Here is a 20,084-nt window from a genome sequence, read left to right as displayed (position 1 = left end):
CGTGGAAGAGATGGCAAGGGCGCAAATGGAAACAAAACTCATGAAGGAGGCGACGGAAGAAGAAAAACGGGCACCTTTCTCATGCTCTCCTCTATGTCCGGCTGCGTGGGGCGTGCAGGGCCTACCTCTTCGCGGGTGTCGATGGCCGATCCCGGCGTTGTGGCGGCCGTGCTGACGGTGGTGCTGGGGGCCGTGCCGGATGAGCTGACCGAGTCAATCTCACCGGCCACGTCGTGGATTTCGCGAGCCAAGATGGCCAGATCCTTAGCCAAGTCCTGGCTGATCCTACGCACACAGGGGAATAACCTGTTAACCATCAGAAAGGGTTCTTTAGAACATGTCCACATGCAGCCTACATTCACAAACATATCAAGACTTTGGGATCATGAACAAACATAACAAGTATATCAATCATTACTAAGTTTTTTTGGAAGCATTTTCTTATCAAATCACTGGACAAAGGGATCATGCGAGGATCGGCAAAAATCAATACCTGGCTATCTCCTCGCTGTGTGCCGTCCAGTCCCTGATGTACTCCTCCTGTTCCTTCATGCGATGTTTGATTCCCACTCCACCCGGGGCGCTCACCGCGCCGGAGCCGGTGCCGGAGCCGGCCGGAGTGCTGAGTCTGGAGCTGCGGTGCGGGACGAGGTGGTGAGGCCGGACGTGGGAGCGACCTCCGTGCTTTGGAGAATTGCGGCTGGAGCCAAACTCTTCCTCCGAGGTGGAGCCGTACTCTGGTGGCAGACGCCGCCACCTGCTGCTGCTGGACACTGTGAGGGTGACCGGGGACACACGTGATATTTTAGTCGTCATTATTGTGCTTTATTATTCACTGACATCTGGGCTGATGCATTACGCGTTTTCAAATGTGAAAATCTGAGATGTTCAATTTGCTGATTTGGAAAAGAAATTGCTCAGGAAATAAAAAAATGAAATATGAAATTATAGTTTTCCCTTATCACCCGGTCTTACTGTACTCCATCATATTAGTTATTTATGAAGTTAGTGAATGAGTTTGTGTCTGAGTTGCTTTGTTATTGGGGCTGTTTACAGTCAATTTTGCTTCAATACTGGAAAAAAAAAAAAGCCTGTCGACGCAGGAATTAATAACTTTATGTTTGGAAGCTACTCATAACAGAGGGAAGACGGATGCCGTAAGCCAAATGTTGTAGTTCACATAAATCACAGTGATACACACGCTACAGATTCTTCATCAATAATGGGGGTTATGGATAAAAAATAATAATGATCGAGACAAAACACTAAGGCTACTGCGAGTATAAAAGACAGCTATAAAAAGAAGCTTTGGTTAATGTCAGAGCATCCAGAAAGCATCCAGCAGCAGCAGCAGCAGCAGCAGCAGACACATAAAACCTTGTTAAGCTGCTTCACACACCAACTACATTAGAGTTGCTGCACCATGATGAGGTACATGCTCTAAATCGGCCCTCTTCGGCCTTTGGGATCTACTAGGTGTCTTGAATACTCGTCTCCACAAGGCGGAGCGCTGCTCAAAAACTACTGGCTCCAAAGTTGGGCTGTTCCAACCCTGATTTGGGTAAACAGTTGCCGAAAGTAAAAGTCTGACAAGAGCGTTTGGACTTCATCACAGTGTTACCCGGTTAATGCGAGAGAGGGGACACGTTATCACAGGAACACAAAGACAGACCTGGGTCATCAACCTTTACCGACTGAAGGGTATTTGTGTTTTGATATCACAAGATAATTTAATTGCAGTATCAGCAAAATAAAACACATTTGTTGGACGAAACACCACAGCTTTTCTTTTAACAGAATATGGGTATTGGGTGAATATCCCATTTTTAGATGAGCTATCAACCCATTTTTTTTTCTTAGCTTGGCAGCAGATTCTGTTGCGATAAGTGACCCAGATCTGAGACACACGCACACGCACACACACACACACACACACACATACACATACACACACACATACACACACACACACACAGCCCTAAGAAGGCTCTACAGTTCTGGTACAGTACCCATCTGCTCTTGGTCTGCATGGTGGCCCTCAGGTTCGGGCTGAGAGCTCTCTGGACAACGGAAACCAGCAGGTTTTATTCACGACACATGGTCAGACAAGTGATGCATGGATGTCACGTAATGACATGAGAAGCGGGGGCTTTTTTGGACACGAATAGAAGGGTTCTTTTGAAATTTTCTTTGATTCAACTCCCGTGAGCAAAGTGAAAGAATCAGGAAGCGGGTAGATAACCTCACCTGTGGGTGAGCAGTATCCAGACGTAGCGGTCTTAGTTTTGGTTTCGTTCAATTTGGACACGCTGTTGGCCCTCATCCTGGGAGTCAGGCGGTTTTCCGTGGGCGTTGACGATCGCAGGCCCAGCCGGAGCGCGGTCTCCGCTGAGAGGCGGGGGGACGAGGTGGAGCTGCGAGCCACTGTGCACTCGGAGTCACTACGGGCTGAGATGGAGCCCAGGCGATTCCTCCGAGGCTGTGCCAGAAGGTCCAAACGTGACATCCCTTTCCGACCGGAGGGTGGTTTGGAGGTGGAGCTGGTGGTTGACACTTCAGAGGCCACGGATACTCTGTCTGCGTCAGCCAGGTCCGTATCGGAAGTATCTCCCAGCCTGGCGCGGCGGAGTAGCGAGGCTCTCGTGGGCCTGGGCTGAGGGAGACCAGCCTGCTTATTCAGTGAAGAGGTCGTGGCTGCTTGGAGAGTGCGGCTGGTTTTGGAGGAACCGCTGGTGGAGGTCTTGGTGGACCTGCCATCATGTTTGCCATGGAGGCCGTCATCACGTCCATGTGGATAACCAAAACCCGTCCCGGGTCCCGAGTAGGTCTCCTGGTCTGATGAGAGGATATCAGATATGGGTAAGGAAGAAGTCTGGTCATCGTCTGTGAGATCCAAAGACGCTTGGCGTGCTCTGGAAGAAGAAGGCTGAACAGAACGACGCGCCTCGGCCCGGCTTGTTGCTTCGGCAGTTCTGGTTTTCGCCTTCCTCTCCAAGCGTTCACGTGCACTGGCGTTATTGACACTGGTCTTTGAGGTCACGCTCATGTTGCTCTTCTCCCGGTGCATGCTACTGAGGGACCGTCGTTTCTGCGCGCCACCCCCTGCTGCTTTCCCCTCCAGCTCTGTAGCCACATGGCTCGCGGTGCTGGCTGTGTCTACGTCTGACTCGGGGGAGATGGAGTCGGTCCGTGGGGGAAAGTTATACCCACAACTCTGATTGGGGATGCCAGTTTTACTACCTTTCTGGTCAAGTTTGTTTTCATCTCTTAGTTTAGCCTCCAGGAATGCCATGACTGCTTCAGTGTCCTTCAAGAGCGTAGCAGTGTCCATGCTTCCTGCGGAGTCACTGCGTTCGCGGCCATTGCTGCCTCTGTTAATGCGAGGGATGAGCTCGGAGGGGACATTTGCGCTGGGCTTCTCAATGGTGAAGCTGCCCTGCCGCACGAGAGGCTTCCCAGACTTTTCTACTCCTTCACCTCCTCCTCCTCCTTTCCTCTCCTCTGACCTCTTTCTCCTCTCACCACTGCCAGAGGTCCGGAGCGGAGCTTTGGATGGAGAGGAGGTGGAGCTGTGTTTCCGTTTACTGGTCATTTCACCCTCCTCTGCGGGAGTCGGGGACTCGCCGTCACCCTTGTTCTCCTTTTCCTGGGGCTCAGTGTCCTGTTTCTCCCCGATCTCGGACCTCAGTCCCAGAGCTTTGGCATTGGGCTTGCTGCGCGACTCATCCGCTGGGAGCTGAGGGAGGGTCCTGCGCTTGCGATCACTCAGACTTGAGGAGGATTCACCTCTGCTGAGGGACACACTGGATTCCAAAGCATCGGCTCCTAAGGAAAGAGACAGTTTGGAGAAGAAAGCTCAGATGAAGGATTTTCAGGGAGAACATCGAGCTGTGTATTGAACTTGTGATTCCCTTTAGGGCCCATGCAAATTGCAGGGTCGACTGAGGTGACTCTGTACCTCTCTCTTTGTGCAGAAAGGTAGCGGTCTCTGCTCCTGAGCCTTCTGGGTCTGTACGGGTATGATTGGCAGTGAGACTTGCCCACTGCGAGACCCAGCTCGAGTCGCTGGGAAGACCCTGAGGGGAACAAAAAACAGGGGCAAAAGACAAATAAGGGTGAAAGCAGGAAATAAATAGATTTTAAGTCAGGACTGATAGGCAGAAGCACAAATGATGCTGAGCAGATCCACTACTGAAATTAGAAATCTTGTACAGTGGAGTCCAAAGACACAGTGTACACCACTTGGGAGTCAGTAGGTGTCTTCTTGTAACTGACAGCAGTTTTAATGAAACACACTGTGTAGTAATTTATATTTTTTTTAAATGAAAAAAATGAGCAATTGCTCATAATTATACCTGTAAAAACATCAGTCTAAGATACAAAGACTTTTGGTTGGCAATGCTTACACACGGCGCTCTTTCCTCCAATGTGATTGCCTGGAGGGCTACATGTCTTTGCTTATCTTTGAATGATCTAGGTCAGTCTCGAGGACGACTAGCCTACTCCCATGAAAATCAAGGAAAGTAGGGCTGTCAGGCCAAGAGAGTGACTCATATTACTGAATCCAACTAGGCTGTTTGAACACTAGTATGAAAGCAGTAACAGAGTCAGTAATGCTTTTGATGGTGGAATTTTCCTAATCTTATCTGTCCACTTGGATGACATATCCATTACAGCAGTATACACTGTGGAACAAATAAAGGGGGGTAGAGATAGGCGGACGGACAGATAGTAAAAAAAGGGAAAATGAGAAAAAAAAAAGCAGGCAGACGAGATTAAACGAGAGAAACTTCAAACACAGTTTTTACCTCTTTCCCTGTCTGTTCAATTTCCTTTGCCCTTCCCTCTCCTTGGAGGCCTGACAGAAGAGAGGAGTCTTGGTTCTGCTGCACTCCGAACACCTAAAACATTTGGAATAATAGGACTGAGCAAACAATCACTATGTTGTATAAGTCTTATTACATGATGTACTCTACCGCACAATTAAGCTTTGCTTTGCATGGATTCTAGAAATATATTAAAAGCTTGTTAGCATTCATTGTGTAGCATTGAAATCACTAGTGTACTTGAGCAACGAATGCAAGATAATCCCATCATATATCAACACAATGCTAATATTGTTCTACAGGCCTCTCGATGAACAAAAGTGAATTAGAATATGCTGTTGAATTAAAGCAGCAATAGACACTTGATAGTTGACTACCATGGCAACCAAAAGTAATCACACACACGCACACAACATCAAATTTATAAAAGGAAGAGAGAGGAGAGAATAGCAGCGGATTGTGAGCTGGGTACCAATTAGTGTGTCAGCTAATTACAGGAATTAGCATAACAACACTTCCCATTTTGACTGTAATGCGTTCAGACCAACACTGGCTCGTATACACCTCCTGAATTATATCACCACCCCCGCTGAAATAACACTTGTACGCAATGTTTTCAAACGGGACATGTGCTGCAGTCAATAGAAAAGTTGAATTATATCTGCATAATACGCTTTTACAAAAAGAACAACCCTCTTTTATGGAACTAATAATTCATTACTTCAGAATTTCTATTTAATGCCATTGAGACAAAAAAGTCTTTACAATTCAAGGAAGTAATTCACACAATGTCAAGTCTTATTAACAGACGACCCCTTTCCAAATTGATAATCTTGCTGTGTAGGCACTCTGTGAATGACCCTTGACTCTTGTTGCCTCGGCAGTGGAGAAAAGAGTAAAACAAAGCAGAGTGCTCTGCGGTATAACTCCTAAACAGACAATTTAGAAGAAACCTCGGGAACACAATAAAGAAAATGGCAATTCGCCCTGGGATGATCTCATTTAGTCTGTAAAAAAAAAAAACAATTTTGTAGACTGGCTCTTTTCGAGATAACGGCTATAATGGATTGGTGCAGTCCAAATCAGATGGAAAATGAAAATCAAATTGAGCTTCCTACAAAATAGCAGATATGTTTTATTACCCTGGTACTGTAAGCTGCACTTAAAACCCCATGTGAATCGGATGTAGCTGGAAGGTAAACAGAAATGTTAGATTTTCTGCCACCATCTGTGATCATTCTTTATGGCCAAGAAGGAGGCTTGGGCTACAGGACGACTGACGCAGTGGGAAACTGATAATGGATTTTTAGCCTCCCTGGAGTAGCTTTTAATGAAACAGGGTAATGCTTGATGGAGCAAGTCTCCCCGGGCCTTTACAGAAGCATTAGGTTTTTACCAAAAGGGCAGGAATGATGGAGTGGTGGTCAAACAAGGCAACCAAGCTGTCATATCTTTGTTTTAGTGGCAACAACACAAATCTGCCACAGAGGACCATTAACAATAAAACTGCCAACTAAGCAAAATATAACGGGACAATCAACCTTGCTGTGACTTAGGTGCTTTGTCAGTTGTTTACTTTTGAATAACCGTGGAGTTATTGTCTTGAAGTGAGGTTTTTATTCTATTTGAGTCACAGCTCGGTAAAGAAAGGGAATACATTTGTTATCCCGGCTTCTGGGATCTAATAAAATATGATGCAAAATCAGAGAGGTGGAGTTTTCCAGAGGAGATAAAAAAACAGTAGTCAGCATTTTCATATCAAGATCTCCGGAACAAATGAACTCAACGTGTTGAGTTTATTGACCCCCAAAAAGAAACCCGTCTCCGTTACTGTCATACATTCCCTCTGATATAATGAAGTCGTCATTTCCTAACCATCTGGGCTTGTTTTTTTTGTCTTGTTTCCGTAAGTTTTCATTTTCACATGAGATAACTCGTGGAAACAAGAGCACTATCTTGTGCAACCAAATGATCATCTTCTGCTAAACATGCCACAATAACATAAGGATTCCAATTGCCTTATATCTTGCTCTAAAATTCCCGCTTTTATCATCAAACAGCCTTGTGATGATTGGGGGAGACGCGTGGAAATCATCTTCCCTGAGGATCTACTGACTTCCTCCAACTACTACCTTGTCTATCATGCGCCTGGCCTCCTCTTCTTCTGGGTTCCTGTTCTCCAGTTCAATGGTGTAGGTCCCCTTATCACTGTGGTCATCCTCTGCTCCCCCCGTGGCGGTCCCTGCTCCTGGGCCAACAATGGAGGCGTCCTCGCTGGGACTGGTGGGGCTCCCCGTTGCCAGCCCGGTGCTGGCCGAGCTCCTGCCGATGCTTGGGTCTTCGGACCTCTGCTTGAGAAGGACACGGGCAGCTGTTGGGGCACCCACGGCCACCGTAGCAGGTATCGGAGCAGGAACTTTACCTGGAGGGAGGGAGAACATCGGGAGAACTCTGAGAATAGGCTTTTAGAAATGCAGAGTGGACTGTGATATGAAAATTAAAAAGTTACTGGTAATTTACTGAAATTTCTAAGTCCTCTGTGGATTAATGTTATTTTAATGACTGATATGTCAGTATAACTGTTCATCCAGTTGCACTGGCTACCAGTAGCTGCCAGGATCAAGCACAAGGCCCTGACCCTGGCATTCAAAACCACCTCGGGAACAGGTCCAGCATATCTGAACGAAGTGATAAGACCTTATGCTCCCGGCAAAGAGCTGCGTTCCTCTAATACAAACCTACTAGCAGTACCTTTTGCTCGCTCTAAGCGATCTCAGGCAAAACTGTTCTCAGTTCTACTACCTCAGTGGTGGAACAAACTTCCAGAAGCAACAAGACTAGCTTATCTCAACCTTCAAAAAACAGGTAAAAACTGTTCTCTTTCAGGACTTTTTACTGCGCTGATGCCCCAGATCAGGTTAGGCAGCAAGTTAGGCTATGCAGTGTGTGTGGGTGTGTACGTTTGTGTATGTCTTTGTCCAAAAAAAACAAAACAAAAAAAAACTCATTAACCCAAGCTTACTGTTCTGTATATTTCCTGTGCATCGTGTATTTGCAAGTGTATTTGCAGTCCCTATGTCCTCTATCGTAAGTCGCTTTGGATAAAAGCGTCTGCCAAATGCAATGTAATGTAATGTAATGTAATGATCGAAGTACATAGGAAACCAATTTGTGATGTTGAACACGGTGTTACATATCTTACAGATACTATTTATTAGATTATATTTACCCGAGTCTGAGGCTGTGGTGGCAGAGGTGGAGATGCTGAACACCTTGGGGTGAGAGGGCGGCTGAGGACACAAGCTCTCCCCACCAGCTCCTCCACCAAGCAGTGGCGCTGTCTGGGAAAAAGAGTACGACCGACGCTTGCGTGGGTTCTCCTCGTCGTAGAACTCAATCATGAAGGCTGTGCGGGTGCCAGTTGTTCGGGTCCCGCTCACTGTCGTGTTCCCCGCCGCTGCTCCTCCCCCCACGTGGCTGTGAGCTGCCTTCAGACGTTCCTCGAGGGCATGGCGGCGGTTGGCGAAACGTAGACCCAGACCATTCTCTGAGTCACTCTGGGTACCATCTTCATGTTTGCTGCCTATTAGGAGACAAAATGAGAGACCAAACTTGAAATGATACTATTCTTTTTTTTCAACAATTAGCAACAGCTGTCGAGTGTCTGCAAGAGAAAATATACCAGTGCTTAGTGATGTCAATGTGTGTTGAATGAAGCAATCAATGAGAAGATTTGCACTTGGGTTCCATATATACCACAAATAGAAATGTGCCTTCTCGAAAGAACATTCACAGCGGCAACTGCAATGTGCAACAAATGTTGGCTCGCAAATCAAAAGTCATCAAAACATCAGAAATTTAGAACGCCTGACTTACCAACCAGATTTTACTGCTAGTTCTGAATTTGAACAGCCTAGGGCAACTAATCATGTCCTTTCCATGTTATACACTGGCAGACAGTGTGGCACGCTAATCCAGCCATCCATACTACTGACCCTGTCTACTTCACTACTGCTGGCACTGAGGCAGATTTTGGGGGGGGATGGGGAGGAGGAGAACATGCTGGGGAGCAGTGTCTGGATTTGTGGACGGAGGGGGGAGGAGAAAGGGCTTCGGGGATGGAGGAGGAAGTGCGTGTGTGTTTGTGGGCGGGGGGGTTGGGGTGAAAGTAGACAAGAAAGAAAAGAGAAGGTTAGTGGGTGTAGGGAAGGAGGAGGGTGAGCGGGAGAGAACAGGATTATATGTCACTATCCATCCACTTAAAGAGCCACCAGCTAGATACTCGAGGTTTCCTTCAGTCTGAGGAGGCTGGGAAACTGCACATGACTGATGTGGATGAACATCTGAAAACAATTCATACCCTGGTTAAGTGCTCACTTGTGCTTTACCCAAACCAAATAAATCTTGGAAAGATTTTCTAATGAATTTGTAATATGCCATCCCTTCATAATCTGGCCCTTAGCGCATTAAGCTCAGAGAAAGATCTATTAACACAGGCAGTTTCTAGAGAGTGAGCTCAATGTCATGTCGAATTTAAGGTATTTCCATTGCAATTGGTAATTAGAAATAAACCAATTTGCAATTTCAAAAAAGAAGACAAATACAAAAAGGAAAACACGGGGATGGTGCTTCCGTTACTGGGGGGTTCATTTGCAGAAACTGTCCTCTGTCACTCCACTTCGCACTTTTTGACAGTACTCTACATAAGTTAAAGACAATTAAACCTGGGGTATCTATGAAAACTGGCATTTCACCGGTCAACAAAGAGAAAATACACCATATTTTTAGTACAGAATTGACAATGACAGGAGTGTACTGTATGCACATGGAAACGTACTTGTCATAAAATGGTAACGAATCCACATTTCTGCCACACAGTAAAAACTTTCAAACTGCTCAAACCCTTGTTATATCATAAAACCCTGCAAAGCTATCCGCAAAATGTCTACTGTCAGTATGAAGATGCATCAACTGACAAATTAATCCCTGTATTGTTGGTTATGGAGATGTCTCAAGGGATCTCAGTTTTGGCTTAAAACAAATGAAGTATGAGAGACTGTATTGAATTGAATAGGACTCTCACAGCGGCTTGACACTCAGTTTGGTAGTGTATCTTCGAAGTTCACTTCTTCCACACACATTGACTCCGTGGCCCGAGGCATATTTGGAGTCGAGAGCTCGTTTGTCACATCAACCCTCCTTGTTCTTTCTGCCCTTTGATCGGTGTTTCAGATTTAATAAAGCAACATTTTATGAAAAGGGGAAGAAAAAGACAGCACAGAGGGGGGCGAGGAAGGAGAGCAGCCGTGCGTTACAGTAGCTTGATAAGACACAGAGACCGGACTTTCATGTAGTGTCGTCCAGACAAAGAACCCATTAGCGGGGCCAGAGGAGAACAGAGGTGCCTGTGAGAGTCCAGTGCTCTGCCCCACTTGCCCCGCAATGACTCATAGAGGAGCTGGAATCTGCCTCACATGGACTCAGGGGCTGGGCCATATCATGTTATCTTTAGCATTGCCATCCTTCTCATGAGAACTGTTAATCACATAACCTTAAAGATTTCAAAAGTTATTGGCTCATTTACAGAAGAAAGACATGCACACATACATATGTAGACAGTATAGGTGTATGAATAAAACTTTTGCAACATTTCTAATTATTTCTGTATTTGTATGTCAGTGGTGTCTCAGACTAAATAGTCTGTTATAAGAAGAACACAACATATTACAAAAATGACAATGATTGGCTACGTAATTTACTACAGTGAAATTATTGTGTTTTTGTACCTTTCATATATTTATAATTTTTAGAAATATCTTCTCTTTATTGTGACATTTATGGTAAATAAAAACCATATTAAATACAGTGTTGACAGTCAGGACTCCTAAAAGTGTTTTATGGTAATACTCTAAAACAGGTGCTAAACACACACACAAACACTCTATAGCAGTAAACAGGCACTTACTTCAGTTGCCATCCCACCCTCAGATACACACCATTTTGCAGAATGAAAAACCCAATGCATCTCATTATACAATGCAATACAATTTTGGTTAAATCCTTAGGTACGTTAGCGTTCAATACCTTCACTTGGTACTGAGATAACAAATACACTGCTGTCTCAATGACTTTGCTGATCATTACATCTGTAATCTTAGAACGCTAAGAATCCCATGGTGGTATGAAGAGATTCACAGACGCTACAATAACAGAACGCAAAAGACAGTTTAGACAGTACCACTAATAAAAAGTCTTATAAAAGCCTCTTAGTGATTCTTGAAAATAAGAGGACTAAGACTCACCTTGAGGCTTATTAATAAAAAGCCTGGTCTCAGTTGCCTCCTCTTCTCTGTTCCCTTCCTTAACCTCGTCTTTTTTCTCTGCCTAGTAACTCTGACACACCCAGAGCACATCGCACATGCCTTTCTTCACACACGCTACGCTGCTTTTCTGCATAGAAGTGCTCAGCACTTCTCAGACACACACATGCAGCGTGTGCACTCAACAAATTTCAGCTGCACAATTCTGCATTAGAACATGCTTCAAACACAACCTCAATCTGCCCTGAAATGCCTTTACATAATTCCCTGTACCACCCCCCTACACACACACGCTGATGTTCAGGTGCGAGAGAGAGCCAATATCTTTCCCTCCCATCATCTGCATCACTGTTACCATAACAACTACTCACCAAAATTGCTGTCCCCTCGTTTTTCCCCCCTCCCTCCCAGTCTCCCTGCAGTCAAGGCAACAAGGTTGTCTGTCTCCTCATCCTCCGTTTCTTTGTCCAATCACCTTTTCTGTTATTGCTGCAAGTGATGCCATCAGCATTTCAGAAATGTCCATCAGCCTTCCCCGTCTTCCAATCCCTCCTCCCTCCTTACATGTCCACAGCTGACATCAATACTGGGCTTCTTGCCCTCTGTCTGCCTCCCTTATGTCGTCTCTATTTCCTCCTCTCCTCCCACCTCCCCTCATCCCGTTTTTTTCTTAATAATATTTAGCAATTTTACCGCAACAGAAATGGCCAGTTCATGAAACAATTAGCATCAAGCTGGAGCCTCTAGATGAGAACACTCCAGTGTCTATCCAGTGTCTAGCAGTCCCCGGGTCCATCAGACATAATCACCCATTAGTTAAGCCATTCTGTCAGCCAATTGACATGCATGTACTACAATCTCCGAGCTAATGAATTAGCTTCCCTGCCTGCCAGTCCCGTCGAACTGATTTCCATTTTCATCAGCTCCTGTCTGCTAGACCCTCCTCCACATGTCGACATCATAAATTAGCTTCCATTTAATTAACCCATGACCAGCAGGTGGTCTTAAGCTTAGCTCAGTGGGCCAGCATTTGAGCCTAGCGTGGCTCGGCTCATTTGTGACAAAACCCCTGGCAGGAGTGAAGAGTGTAAAGATCACCGGAAAAGCGTGACATTAGAAGACCTAGCAAACCTCTCTACACATAAACATACTGTAGAAATAATCCCGCCTCTAAAGCTACATACATCACCTAGACTGAAAACGCTCAACAATCCACACAATAATTGCACCATTAACTATCATTATGTTACATGCCACAAAGTCTTGTACCTTTCAGCCTCTTGAGATGGACTGGCACATCACTTTTGATGCTCTTGTTGTCTTCCTCTGTTGACTCGCTGCGGACAAGCGTGGGGTCATTCTGTGCCAGCCAATCAGCCACCTTGCTCTCTGACGCCATCATAGCAGCTTGCAGCGTGCTCAAATCTCTCCCTCCAGCCCCTCCACTGCCAGCTCCGCTCTTCTTGGAGCGACTTCTGTGATGGTCGGGTGTGAACTTTGACACATGGTCTTTAATGGTGACTTTCCCTGGAGAAGTGTTGTCAAATTCTATGGTGAAGGAGGCATGACCTTGAGCTGTAGAGCAGACATTTGCAGTTTTGTTATTGTTTCGGCCAGTGACAGCCAGTATAAGGGTGACAGTGAATCACAATTAAAGGGATAAAACAGTCTTTTTGGAAACTCGGCTGTCTGCCATCTTCCCTATCATTAGACACATTAAACACCTGCTCCTATTAGTTAGCTTAACATAATGAAAGGGAGTTTGCAAGCTTGTCTTACCCTTTTTAAGTCATCAAATACACATTCCAGCAAGGCTTTATTCACATGTTGTAATTACACAAAACCTACTCGTCAGTTAGCTGTGCCCAACATTACCTTTGCGGGGGAACAAATTAAGAAGAAAAAAGAATCAAAGTGATGCTTTAATTCTAGATTTTGTGGTGTTCTAATAGTCAAATAAAAAAAATATAATAATAATAATGTAAGCTCATAGTTGCAACAAGAGCCCTGGAAATCTGTCTTCAAAAAAATCATAGCTACAATTATATTTTGACTGTAGTTTGTGTTTTTTTTCCCCTTTACAAATTTTATTTAGTTTTGAAAAGTCTGAAGTGACTTGCATTTTGACTTTGCTTACATTAATTTTAAGGAATAAGAATTAATGAGTGCACCTGTGGCGGTGTGAGAGGCGGTACCCTCTGTGTCCTTTGTAGGGATCTCATGGATGCCGTTGTTGGCCATGTGATTTTCCTTGGTCGGGATGTCCAAGTAGCTTGAGTTGTGGCCAGTGGACGCATGAAGGCCGTCCTCTTTAGCTTTCTCTGCTCGACGAGCTTCTTTGCTGTCTGTGATTTAAAAAAAAAATCTATTTAAAGTTTGGGGCTTTAAGTCCTATCTTTAAAAAAAGGCAATTCGATAAAAAAATTTAACTCTTACTGTGTATGTATCAGAACAACAGAACTACTTTTTGAAGAATATTTGATATTGGAGGTGTCACGTTCTCCATGCTTTGTATGTCAATTCATCTTTGTTACAAAGTAAGGTAGTTACTGCACAAAGCAGACAACGCAATGCGTTAATGTTGCAGTGAGGGGTTTGGCATTAAAAGTTGTATGTCAAAGGTCAAAGACGGGCCCATATGGTGCAATTCAAACCATGGATGCTCTTCTGAATCACATCTGTCAAATTGAATGTCTCTAGGGATGAACTGCATCACTGAAAACTACAAATGGCAAATAATAGAATGTGCCTCTTGGTTTCACCATGTGAGTCAATGATACTGATAGTTGGACATTTATACATATACAAGTCATGGGAGCCATTCAGACAAGAGTAAAACAAATGCAGTAGATCTTTAAACCCAGAGGGGGTGAGGAATCACAATTTGAAGCATTTATTTCTCATCTGTTTACATCAACAAACAGGTCCTCTGTGGGATCTGAATATGATAAATGATGCTTTCAGAAATTAGCGGGGCCATCTGCTTCATGTTGGGGAACAGTTGCGGGAGCATATGGTGAACAGCGATAAGAAACAAGAAAAAAGTTACATTGTTTGACATAATACATTAGACGATTTTAATTTTTGTAAAGAGCAGCACATTTCATGAACATGATGCCGCCTTCGACATCAAGAGATAAAATCAAAATTAATTTTCTACAGTACTATTATCAGCTATGAAGTATTAGAACAATGCCTTTGGAGTCCGAAGTGCATATTTACTTGCAACCAAAGTGTACAAAAGACTGATCAGAAGCTGTTTCGCTTGCCTGAGAGTGAAACACGTGGATCTTCCAATGAACCATATAAAATAGAGCATGAGATATGAGGAAGAAAAAGTAAGGATATAACAATCAGGCCTGACAGACTGACTGAAGAGTCAATTACAGTGTCTACTTTTCTTCTCATTCTGTCTATGAACTCAATAGATGTTCACACCGTTATCCGAACAGTATCTAAAACAGAATGAAAAAAAGTCACAGTTATTACTGTATTACTATTTATTCCTTCCTTGAACTCATGACGGACTGGCTTGACTGACTGAATCACAAATAAGTAATAATGTAAAAGTAAATTATGAAGTCGGTTCAATTAATGTCAACGTAAATCACACGAATTGCCTCGGAAACATCCAATATTGAATTTCATTAATAATTTTTTCACATTATTAACTTCCTATTAGTGTCTCTGTGTGAAATTTTGACGACTGCACTCCAAATCTAAGTCACAATGATTGTTCTGATCATTTTCCTGTTTTTTCTGTTGATCACGAACAAGGCAACACCAGATCCTTCAGTCACGCAGCCGGTAAATTTGATTCATAGATAAAAACAGAAACAGCAAAACCAAAGACAAGGTATTACAAATTAACATCCGCTGATCCAGTACAGTGCCTGAAGTGATTTCAACAGTAATATACTGAAGAGCCAGATGAATTCGCTGTCCAATTATTGTTTTAGGCTAAGTGGAAGCAGAGTACGTAGATGTGATGCCTAAGTTCTTCCAGAGTGAAAGCCATTTGCTAGCTTCAAAGTCTATAGAAATGAGAGCCGTACTCACCAGAGAATTGACAAGTGGTTGGTTAATGATCACTGCAGAGCAGAGTGAGCCAAATGTTTGCATTGAGTGTGTGTGTATGTATGTATGTATGTATGTATGTATGTGCCGTTGTACTGGGAGAAACGGGGAAGCCAGTGCAATGGCAGGACCAAATCAGCCAAAGTGACAATACACAAGGATGGGGGTGGGGGGCTTCAACAACACAGCCCATTCACAGAGGAGAAGAAAAGGACACACACTAAACTAACTGACATATATATGCAACGGAGCACTCAAGAGTCCTCCTGCTCTCAGCCACTCTTTCTATCTTCCACTTGCTCTTGAGTTGACGATGATCACAGCAGGTAAATGGTTTCATTGATAAGACTCGCTTTTGAGTCTTCCGCGGAAGCAACATATCAAACCTCAGAAGTAGATCTAACATCACAACATCTATTCAGTGCTCAAGGTCAGTGGTAAAACTCACCCACTTCCATGACAGAGGTAGTCAATCCCATTTGCCTTTTTTTTTTTAAAGGGAAGCTTTCAGGTTTTCAAAACACTCTGCACATGTTTACTCTCAAATGACACGAAAGTGCCCTCCAAAAATACAGAGGAAAAGGAGCAAGAGAAAAAGAATTCCCAAGCGATAAATAGAAAAAGAAGATGTAAAACTAAAGTGCTCAGTTTTTAGGCTGGTGAAGATGCCGCGGTGCGTCCATCCAGATGTGGTGAAAGATTTGTTGACGCTTCAGTCTGTTCCAGTGTGTTGTGGGCCACCTCCCCCCACTCAGTCCACAGTAAACCAGCCTGGCACAGACTGACTCTGTCGCGCTAAGCTGTTTTACTATTGGTGTAGTCTCTAATCCTGTTACCCTGTATATCTGCCACTAGCTAACGCGATCCCCTAGTACAACGGTCAGCAACACACTCACACACACACACACACACACGCACGCACACACACACACACACACACACTTTGTGTGAACTTGAATATACATTATTGTAAAGACACTTGTGTTGTTGGCCTACAGCCCACTAAGACAAACACAACTCATAAAGTTTGGAAGCACCCAGAAGGATACAATCTGTATAATTATACATGCTGTTTTTACATGTGCTGAAAATACTGCAGGCTGCAGTTGCAATTTCCAACCTTTTCAACATTTTAGGCAACAGCATGGAAGGTGTTTGAAGAGTTAAGTAATGATACACAATAGCATTTTGACCAAGACAAGGTCAGCTGCTTTACAATATTACAAAGTTATATGATAAAATCTATCAAATAAAATAAGAAAATCCTTTGTTAGTCACAGGGCAGTCAGAATAAAGTGTCCAAGGTGGCAGAAAACAAGTTTTGGTCTGAAACTGGGTGAGGTATATGTTGCAGGAGCGGAACTGTATAAAGTGATGCTATTGATTGTGTACTGATCTCAAGTTGTCGTAATTCCCTTATGCATCACAAATTGATTTTCACAGCAGGGATTCAGTGTGAGGAGAATATTTACACTCTGTAGCAGATACACTACTTGATCAGGAATCAATGGTTCATGTCAAGAAATGAAGTCTCCCGACCTCAGTTTTGTTGCAAGTTTCCAAATACATCTAAAACATGACTTGAACAAAATGGTTTTAGACAGTGCAACGTCTGAAAGAGTGGAAGCTCCAAGGCATACGATATTAATCTGTTTTGGAACAAGTCTCAGGTCGATACTCATTGTCAGACTGGACTGTTGGAGCCAGAGGGGAAGCTTATGCTGTTAACTAGCTCCTTATTGTGCTGACCCTTCTATCAGAGAACATGAAGGCACAGGCAGATAAACACAAAAAGAAATCCTCATACTGGCAGTAGTATGTACAGCAATAAGCAAGACATGAACAGCAAGATCTAGCTTGAGGAATTCTTTCCTAATGCTATCAGACATATGAAATAATATTTTTACTGCCAATGGACCAAACAGAAGACATTTAAGTGGCCATACTTTGATGTGGACAGTTACTCCATAATCCCATTTTACTACTTCTCCTCACGGCATTGCATCATTCTAAAAGCAATTGCCCTCTCGGGTCATGAACGAAAACACGACCATACAGTTTATTCATATAGTGCATGTGTTTGTCCTTCATGCAACTAAAGTGCACAAGACACATTGTGGCTGCCCGGAAAACAAAAATCAATAACCCTGTGCCACCCTAACTCAGGGCTAGTAAATCTCGTCTTTATTTAGCATCACAAAAAATGCATTGAAAAGTTGAAAGTCTTGAGACCTCGTACCTGAGATGTCGTGTTTTTTGCTGGATGACTTGGTCTCCTGTTTAAAGGAGTTCTCATCATCTGCATCGCCATCCCCCCACCAAGATGGTTGGCCATACAGGGGCGTCCCACGAGGCAGAGCTGTGACGTCCGCTGGGGGAGATTGTGCACACGCATTTAAAAATAATGCTTTTAGAAATTGTGGAAGCTTGTAAAAAGCTTACAGTGTGATGCATTATTTAATGCATCTAATATACCTATACTGTGTCTTCATAAACTGTTCTTTATAGAGTAATAATTCCTCATCTGGTTCTGTGTGTGTGTATTTATTTCGTCCTGAATGACCTGACCTAGTTACAGAATTCTAACCCGCACAATTTGCACTGTACCACACTCTCTCAGATACATAGGGTTTCAATAAAAACAGAGACCTTCTGCTGGCCCTCATAGCTGACATTTCATGAACATTCTTTGTTAAATTGTTTTTCTTTTCTTAAATAAGATGCTAAAAAAAGCAAAAAAAAAAACAGTGAATGAAATGCAACAACTGTGGGAGTTTTGGTCCATGTCAAGTTCTCTCTGCTCTTCACCCCTCCTTTGTATCCCTTAAGCCCCCCTTATCCACAGCTATGTATACATGTAAGCTAAATTACAGTAGAGCGAAATAATTATAAACGCTCACTGCCAAGTTGCACAGATTAAGTAGGGGGCCTCCCTATACAAAATTCAACGGAGGTATACTTTGATTTTTTTTATATCTGGGTGAAGCCTGGAATTACAGCAGTAACTACAAGATTATGTTAGGACGCCCACAAACAAGGTGCCATTAGAAAAGGCGGGGGCACGCATGGAACGGTGTGTATATTTACTTGTCAGTGTGGATATATTGCAGGGTTCATGTTAATATTGCGCACTATGTGGGGATATATGTGCATGTGCCTGACAATGAATGCAACGACAATTAAGGAAAAGTAGTGCCGGCATATGGGTTTGCATTATACTGGCACACTACTACTTAATCTGTGCAATAACACAACCCCCATGTGGCCTGGCGGCATCTGGAGCTTAAAGAGGACCCCTGCTAGGACCAATGCAGGTCCTTGATGACATTTATCAGGGACATCCAAAGACTAAAGACACCAATCCTGATAAAACTAAGTTCCTATATGTGGACCGTGGTTACAGCTTTCTCTGGTGACCATGTCCACCCCCTGCTGGCCTGACTGCACACATACAACACAGGGCAGCACAGGAAGCGTTAATTGAGGGACCACCAAAATAAATGATGGAAGAAGCAGACTGGTGACCCTGATAAAAGCAACAGCGGTGGTGGTGGGTGTCAGAGAATAGGGTGATGATTCTGAAAACAATGTGACTAATACTAAATGGCGGTCATCACATCTGAACTGAAATGTAAAATAAGACTCTCCAAGAGCCTCTCTATTACTCACTTGTATAAGGTACTTATACCAAACCACATTCAAAGTGTTGTATTTATGTGAATTTTTTCCATTTATATTAAGTCTGTTTTTGAACCGATGATTGGATCAAATTGTTGGGTAGGAGCAAGCGTGGTGACCTGATGCTTTCTAACATCTTTGTGGATTCACTCATTTTGGAAACATTATATGCCGACCGATAAATGTTTTCGAGCTGATACAGCAATTTTCTATAGAATGTTTCTATATTCTTTTATGTTTAAAAGAAAACCCTTTAGATTTCATGCTATTTTTGATTTTTTGCTCTGACAAATTTCCCCTTTGCAGTCTCTTACCTCCCATCCTCTCCTCTGATTTAGGAGTGTCCCCAGGTTTTGTTGGGGTCTCCTTGGAGGAAATGACCCCATCTGTTGTCCTACCCTCTCCTGACCTCGGGGTGCTACTGCCGGGAGACTTTGCTGTCTTCGATGGGGTCTTTGTGGGAGACCTGCTTGTAACAGTTGTGTCACCGCTGGATGGCTTCTTGCTGAGCTGAAGGCCGCTGGTAAACTTTTCATGCTGGGGAAATGGAGAAATGAATAAAGTAAAATACAACTGTGTGCATGGACGAACATGGGCATTTTGTGTTGGGGTGAGTGTGATCTTACCTTGAGAGCCTCCTCTGGCACGGTAAGCTCTCCTCTCACCACAGTAAACAGGTTGGTATGTGAGACAGAAGGGTTAAGGTAATTCGGACACAACTATCCGCAGATTATGTATCAGGGATGCACGCAAAATTTCCCTCCAAACCATCTTTTAAATGAAGAGGCGCATTTCCTGTTTATGTGACAAGGATATCATATCCAAACCTCAGTTTGTCCTCCAACTTCAGAGTGATGTACATCTGCTCCTGAATGCGGACATCGTTTACAAAGGTCTGCAAGGAAGCCACAGACCAGAGTAAAAAAAACAAAAAAAACAATAGTGTTGAAGGGACATAATTCCTTTGGAAGTTTAATATCACAGCATCGATCTCTGCTGGGACAGGTCGGAATATACAGGACGCTGGATGTTCGCAATCTGTTTAGTTGAATTAATGGATTCTTGCACTAGTGTGGCTCTAATTCACTATACAGCATTGGGTCAAAGATATAATAGGAAAGGAATCAGTAAAAACTCTTTGAGATTGTAGTTCGTTTTCAATTCTTTTGACTTAATGTATCTG

General features: G+C 43.6%; 1 protein-coding gene across 5 annotated transcripts in view; it reads right to left on the bottom strand.

Moving 5' to 3' along the window:
- The window catches only part of cep170aa (centrosomal protein 170Aa), a 40,771-nt gene that overhangs the window by 4,154 nt on the left and 16,533 nt on the right, over positions 1-20,084 (bottom strand). Inside the window, exons 5-18 of one of the 5 annotated variants that reach the window (XM_086172646.1) lie at positions 19,718-19,796; positions 19,528-19,586; positions 19,216-19,438; positions 17,463-17,594; positions 13,318-13,491; positions 12,416-12,721; positions 8,056-8,409; positions 6,959-7,248; positions 4,809-4,901; positions 3,959-4,076; positions 2,248-3,825; positions 2,010-2,060; positions 494-773; positions 75-306 (exon numbers count right to left, since the gene is read on the bottom strand). In XM_086172646.1, the coding sequence (XP_086028772.1) occupies positions 75-306; positions 494-773; positions 2,010-2,060; positions 2,248-3,825; positions 3,959-4,076; positions 4,809-4,901; positions 6,959-7,248; positions 8,056-8,409; positions 12,416-12,721; positions 13,318-13,491; positions 17,463-17,594; positions 19,216-19,438; positions 19,528-19,586; positions 19,718-19,796 (3,969 nt within the window). Of the gene's footprint in view, positions 1-74; positions 307-493; positions 774-2,009; positions 2,061-2,247; positions 3,826-3,958; positions 4,077-4,808; positions 4,902-6,958; positions 7,249-8,055; positions 8,410-12,415; positions 12,722-13,317; positions 13,492-15,205; positions 15,315-15,671; positions 15,768-17,462; positions 17,595-19,215; positions 19,439-19,527; positions 19,587-19,717; positions 19,797-20,084 lie in introns of those variants that run through there. The other 4 variants (XM_086172653.1, XM_086172662.1, XM_086172671.1 and 1 more) reach the window with 4 other exon arrangements.

The sequence above is a fragment of the Fistularia commersonii genome, chromosome 2 (genome assembly GCF_037954325.1).
Source record: "Fistularia commersonii isolate RoL2024-O1a breed Wild chromosome 2, RoL_Fcom_v1.0, whole genome shotgun sequence".
Lineage (NCBI taxonomy): Eukaryota > Metazoa > Chordata > Actinopteri > Syngnathiformes > Fistulariidae > Fistularia > Fistularia commersonii.
The sequence above is the reverse complement of the archived record's forward strand: the minus strand, read 5'-3'. Positions and strand labels throughout refer to the sequence as shown.